At 54.4% G+C, this 6,655-nt stretch overlaps 1 protein-coding gene across 1 annotated transcript; it reads right to left on the bottom strand.

Moving 5' to 3' along the window:
• Nucleotides 1-7: 7 nt before the first annotated feature.
• PGLYRP1 (peptidoglycan recognition protein 1) lies at nucleotides 8-2,664 on the bottom strand. The gene is made up of 3 exons (XM_049787333.1): nucleotides 2,369-2,664; nucleotides 461-582; nucleotides 8-202 (listed from the first exon to the last, which is right to left on the bottom strand). The coding sequence occupies exons 1-3, from the start codon at nucleotides 2,647-2,649 to the stop codon at nucleotides 24-26; spliced, it is 582 nt and encodes a 193-aa protein (XP_049643290.1). The 5' UTR covers nucleotides 2,650-2,664; the 3' UTR covers nucleotides 8-23.
• Nucleotides 2,665-6,655: the final 3,991 nt, after the last annotated feature.

Here is a 6,655-nt window from a genome sequence, read left to right on the forward strand (position 1 = left end):
AGTGACTAGGGCCCCTCCTGGCCTCACTCGCGGTAGCGGTCCCAAGTGCGGATGATCTCGTAGAGCTGGTCCCCGGGGGACAGTGTCTGCTGCACGTCCCGGTGTCCCTTGACTTCGTAGTTCCGGCTCAGGGATCCGCGAGCCACCCCGCAGGCCAGCAATTTCTGGGCCGCCCGCAGTGCCCGGGGTGGGGGCGAGCGCTCTGGGAGGTGGGGGGCAGAGACAGCCACGTGTTACCTCCCGCAGCTGGAGAGGGAACTAGGCCCAGGCAGGTGGTCATCCCCTGGGTAATGTCTAATGCATGCCCTCCCACACCCACCAGCTATCTCTGGTAAGTTAGGTGAAGACCCAGGATCCTGGGGACATTAAAGGATCATTGTCCTGAGGAAGAGGAGAGGAGGCTTTTCATGGCTCCTTCTGGGTCCAGGCCACAGCCACGTTTGAACGTCCTACCACTTACCCATGTAGTTGCCCATGAAGGAGATGCCAATGGACCTGGTGTTCCAGACGGCCCCCGTGTGATCGCCCTTGAGCTCCCAGCCTCGGCCCTCATACACGAGCCCATCTTCTCCAATCAGGAAACTAGGGTGTTGGAGGGAAAGTGGGGGTTATTGGGTGAGTCCTAGAGGAGGCCCCGCCCTGATTCTTTCTCTAACACCACTTCCCCTGCACTCCTGCCTGTCCCTGTATCTTAAAGCAAGCAGGGAGGGCATCTGCCTTGCACATGGCTCACCCAGGGTTGATCCCCGGCATCCCATGTGGTCCCTGAGCCAGCCAGGAGTCCTTTCTGATCAAGTGTCAGGAATAACCGCTGAATGCCGCTGGGTGTGCCCTCCAAAAGTTTGAGTATCCCCAAATAGTTTTGAGTGTCCCCTCAAGAGAAGTTCTGTGCTAGATCAGCACCCACTCTAGGTGGGGAATTGGATGGACAGATGGACACACACTCAGCCCCTGCTTCTCAAGTCCCCAGAAACTCGGCTTGCACCCCCACTGACTTCCTGTTCCCAGCTGGGGTTGGAGGTAGGGCTGAGGCTATTCAGGTGACAGAATTGAGGACTCTTGGGTGTCCTGTGCAGACAGGTCCCAGGAGGGGGTGTGGCTCACCACCCAACCTTAGCCCTCCTGAAGCTGGATTCTGAATCTGTCCCCAGAGGATCCAAAGGTGGCCCCGGAGGCCATCAGCCACCTCAGCTTCTGGCCCTCCCCAGCTCTGCCTCCAACAGGCTCCCGAATTACCACCCACTGCTACATTTTCAAGGGGAAAAATATTAGTGCTCCCCTGGAAATCTACTTGCAAGGGAGCAGAGTGACCCCCACAATTGCACCCAAGGCTTCTAAAGCTTGCCCCATTACTTCAGCACTCCCCGGAGGTGGGACTGCCCATCCTGGGGTTAAAGGAAGTAGCTAAGGCATCCCCATTCCCAGGAGAAGGGGAGCCCCAGGGGGCTCGGGGCTAGAAGGGAAACTTCTGGGAAGTGGCTTCAGCCTGACTCTGGGGAAAGCAGCCATCAGGGATACTGGGGAGCAGGGCAGAGACCTGTCTTTCTTGGTTACCCTGAAAAGGAAGCTGGCAGGCGTGTCCCTTATCCCCACCATCTATGCTCCCCTGAGCTGCCCTGCAGTCTGTCCTCCCAGCTGCCAACAGGCATGTCCTGACCTTTGTGGATATCCCCATCCCTTACCTTAGAGCCTCCATGAGTTCACTGAGGCCTGGTTTGCACCCACTCCTACAGAATGGCCGTGTGGGTGGGGCTTAAGTTGAGCTCAGGAGTCCTTCCTCGGCCACTGAGCCCCCCAAAATCCCCCTCAGCTTCCAACTTGTCTTCCTGCTGGTCTCTGAGCCTAACTACCCCGCTCCCCACACCACACAAGCTCAGTCCACAGATTGGGGAGGCTCTGACTGCCAGCCAGGGTAGGGTGGGGGAATGAACCTAAGCCCTTTGCCCGGCTTGGCTGGTTTAATGATCGCGAGTGGGAAGGGGAAATGGGAGTGAGAGAAAAAATAAGCGCATGACCTGGGAGGAGGGGGGTCAGCCAGCAGGAAGTTGGGAGGTACTGGAACCCAATCTGGGATTCAGCCAGCCTGGTTTTTCTGCCAGTTGGCAAAGAACCTTTGCCACCTCTGAGGGCACTGCAGCACTTTTAGTGGGCTGAGCTAATAACACCTTCTTCCTCCAGGAAGGCCACTTGGTCTTTGGCCTCACCTCATTCCTAGAATTCTCTCTCAGCTCCAAGGGTGAGCCAGGGGAAAACCAGGCTTGGGGATAGGGGAAGAGAAGCGGGTGCCCTGGAAGCAGGCTTCACCCTGAACCCTTCTTGCCACTTCCCCAGGCCTGCCCCCCATTTTTCCCCGGGGGGGGGCACTCACTTGTAGGCCACGTCGCACCAGCCCAGCGTCCTGGCATGGTAGTACTGCACGTTGCGGACCTGCTGCAGACACAGCTCGGGGGTGTTGCAGGAGCTCCCCGCCGTGTGCGATATCACGACGTACCGCACCGGCTGCTTCAGGGTCTTGGAGCACTCGGACTCCAGAGCCCGCCACTCCCTCCGGGGCACTACGGGCCCGCAGCAGTCGGGGTCCTTCTTCCCGTCCCCGAGGCCCAGGAGCGCCAGCAGAGCGCAGGCGAGCAGCACGCAGTAGCGGGCCATGGCAGCTGGGGCGCGTAGACTGGGCTAGGAGTGCGCGGTGGCGGCCCTCGGGCGAGTCCGCGCTTTTATTGGGGCGGCGGCGGGAGGTGGGAACTTGACACTTCCCGGTTGGGTCCCCCAGGGGTAACGGGGTTTTTTCCAGTTCTACTTCCGTCTCGGCAGGGATCCAATTCGGTGTGGTCGGTGGCAGGGGTGGGGGCCTCTCTCTAACTCCGACCTGGAGGAGGTGGAAGGTGTTTGCAAGGCTTCTGGCCTTTGCCTTCTGTCACTCCCACCCGAAGTCCCCCCAAATCACAAGGAGTGGTTTATTTCCAACGTTATTTTTTCTCTGTCCAAGTGGGTCATACTTACACCCACCCGGGGTACCAGGGCCAGAGCAATGGTACAGTAACAGTGCCAGGCAAGCACCCCTTTTTCCATCCCCGAACCCCATATGGTGTCCTGAACCCCGCCAGGAGTGTGATCCTTAATTGCAAAGCCAGGAATAAGTCCTGAGCACTGAGCATTGAGCATCTGGGCACACTGCTAGATTGCTCCCCAAAAGAAAAAAAAATAGATTTAATTAAATCTATGGTATCACGCAGAGGCAATCCCTGAATTCCAGTATTCAAAAGTGGTGGTGTCCTCACGTGGTCTGGAAATATTGGTGGTTAAAGGCCTATTTTTTAGCTTTTTTTTTGTTTTTGTTTGTTTGTTTTTGGGTCACATCCGGTGGTGCTCAGGGGTTACTCCACGCTCTGTGCTCAGAAATCACTCCTGGCAGGCACAGGGGACCACAGGGGATGTCGGGGATCAAACCCAAACTGGCACCCGCCCTGGGTTGACAGTGAGCAAGGCAAATGCCCTACCACTGTGCTATCTCTACGGCCCCTTAAAGTCCATTTAATTAATTTTGTTTGAGTTTTATTTTGGTTGAGAGAGGTCACACCTGGTTGTCACACAGAAGGTGGAGGTCACACTTTCTGGCTCTGTGCTCAGGGAATCTCTCCTAGTGGGCTTCCTAGGATCATGCTTGGTGCTGGGAATGGAACTGCTTGTAAGGCAAATGCCTAGCCAGCTGCACTATCTCTCTGGTACCTTTTGCCTATTTTATTGATTTTGTGGGTTCAGTTGGGTCACACCCTGTCTTGCTCATTGTCTATTCCTGGCTCTGTGCTCAGGATTGACTCCTGATAGTGCCAGGGGCCCCCAAATACAATGGAAGCAGATTTGAGCCCACCAGGGCTGTGTGCAAGGAAAGTGCCTTGCCCTCCAGACTGTTTCTTTGGCCACCACATTCATATTAGCCATATTTTTTATTTCCAGTCAGACACACACCTGGCAGTGCTCAGGGCTTGCTCCTGGCTTTGCACTCAGGAATCATTCTTGGCAGGCCCAGGGGACCATATGGGATGCTGGGGATAGAACCTGGGTCCTTCCTGGGTTGGCTGCATACAAGACAAACTCCCTACCGCTATGCTATCACTCTGGTCCCCTCCAGCCCAGTATTTGCCACACTTTAGGGCAGATCAAACTGACACGTGGGGGTGAGGTGGGGTGGGGTGTGACCCACCCCTGGAGGAGATGTCTGTGCAAGGCCTTGGTCATCTAGAGGTTAAATTCCAGGCCAGAGAAATTGCAAAGCTGGTGATTAAGGTTCTTGCTTGTCTCCTGCCAAATCTTCCTTCCTTCTGTGGTTTTCTGCTTCCTAAATTGCCTTCCGGAACTTTCCACACCTAAATGTCAAAACCTCTCTTGAAGAACATACTGGGAACTTGCATTCGACTTTGGGGCACATTTGTCTTCGCAGGAAGGTCCCATTCACATGGGGGAAAGCTCAGGGCTCTCAGCCATTTTCCAATGGTCCCTTGGTTGTCCGGGTACCATTGGTTGATGAGTTGGACTCTGCTGCCCGCTTCTGCCCTGGCACTAAGCAGCTGGAGCCACTGAATGAGCCTGAACAGTATTTGACACTAGTCACTGCTTCTTTGGGAAAACAGCCGCGTCCCTTCGCTTGTGTCCCAACACCACCCTGATGTGCCTTCTGCTTCTCTGGCTGACTTTTTCTTCCTTTCATAGGTGATCCTATGATGCTATTTTTGTTTGTTTGTTTTTGGATCACAGCGTTCAGGGTTACTCCTGGATCTATGCTCAGAAATTGCTCCTGGCAGGCTCAGGGGACCCTATGGGATGCCGGGATTCGAACCACCGTCCTTCTGCATGCAAAGCAAATGCCCTGCCTCCATGCTATCCTCCTGGAATCTTTTTCTGAGGGAGTCACAAAGTGACCCTTTGTCCAGACACTGAACAGCAAATACTCACAAGTGACCCCCTTTTCTGCCCTTGGTGTTTCTGGCACCCCCCAACAACGTTGGCCTGGCATGTAGTAGTGGCTCAATAAAATAATTTCTGCGGGACCCCTCCAGTCTCCCTTTACATTTTTTTTGGGGGGGGGTCGCGCCCAGCAGTGCTCAGGGGTTACTCCTGGCTCCAGGCTCAGAAATCGCTCCGGGCAGGCACGGGGGACCCTATGGGATGCCGGGGTTCGAATCAATGACCTTCTGCATGAAAGGCAAACGCCTTACCTCCATGCTATCTCTCCGGCCCCTCCGGATTCCCTTTAATGTGGCCCATCACCCCTGCCTCCTGGGCTGTCTCCTGCCACTGGGATTTGACTCCCCATTTCCTCAGTAGCCTTTCAGCAAGCACCCCAATTTCCATAATGCCACAGCCCAGGTGCATTCAGGTTGATCCTCAACTTTGAATAATGCCGTGAACAAGGCAGGTGCCATCCCTGCCCATTGATTATGGGGATTCCTGGCCAGTCTCCTCCTGATCATTCACTTTTACTCCACCCTACCCTCTGGCTCCCGGTGAAACTGCTCTGACTCTAAGCAGGCTGTACAGGTTTGGACAAACCTTAAATAGAAGAACATGAAATTTAGAAGAGGGGCTGAAATGATAGCACAGTGTAGGGCATTTGCCTTACATATGGTCAACCCAGACGAACCTGGGTTGATCCCCAGCATCCCATATGGTCCCCGAGCCTGCCTTGAGTAACTTGAGTGTAGAGTCAGGAGTAATCCCTGAGTGCTGCTGGGTTTGGCCTCAAAACCAAAAATAAATAAATAAAAAAAATTCAGAAGGGGCCAGAACTGGGGCCGGAAAGATAGCATGGATGTATGGCATTTGCCTTGCATGTAGAAGGACGGTGGTTCGAATCCCGGCATCCCATAGGGTCCCCTGAGCCTGCCAGGAGCAATTTCTGAGCCCAGAGTGATGCCAGGTGTGACCCCCCCAACCCCAAACCAAACCAAACCAAACAAACAAACAAAAAAAAAGAAGGGGCCAGATGGGGCTGGAGAGATAGCATGGAGGTAGGGTGTTTGCTTCTCATGCAGAAGGTCGGTGGTTTGAATCCCCGCATCCCAGATGGTCCCCCATGCCTGCCAGGGGAGATTTCTGAGTGCAGAGCCAGGAGTAGCCCCTGAGGGCTGCCAGGTGTGACCCAAAAACCAAAAACCAAAAAAAAAAAAAAAAAAAAGAGAGGGCCCGGAGAGATAGCACAGCAGCATTTGCCTTGCAAGCAGCCGATCCAGGACCAAAGGTGGTTGGTTCAAATCCCAGTGTCCCATATGGTCCCCGTGCCTGCCAGGAGCTATTTCTGAGCAGACAGCCAGGAGTAACAAAAACAAAAAGAAGGGACCAGAGCCATAGCACAGTGGGCAGTGGGGAGGACATTTTCCTTGCACGTGGCCGACTAGGTTCGATTTCTGGTATCCCATATGGTCACCATGCACTGCCAGGAGTAATTTCTAAGTGCAGAGGCAAGAGTTCCCCCCTGAGCATTACTTGGTATGGACCAAAATTTAAAAAAGAAAGAAAAAAATTGAAGAACTTCTGGGCTAGAGTTATATAGTCATCGGGAAGAGTGTTTCTGCCTTGCACGCTGCCTGTGTTCAATCCCTAGCACCCCATAAGGTCCCCTGAGCACTTTGAGGATGATTTCCATATGCAGAGCCAGGAG

Source organism: Suncus etruscus, chromosome 14 (genome assembly GCF_024139225.1).
Source record: "Suncus etruscus isolate mSunEtr1 chromosome 14, mSunEtr1.pri.cur, whole genome shotgun sequence".
In the NCBI taxonomy this organism is placed as follows: domain Eukaryota; kingdom Metazoa; phylum Chordata; class Mammalia; order Eulipotyphla; family Soricidae; genus Suncus; species Suncus etruscus.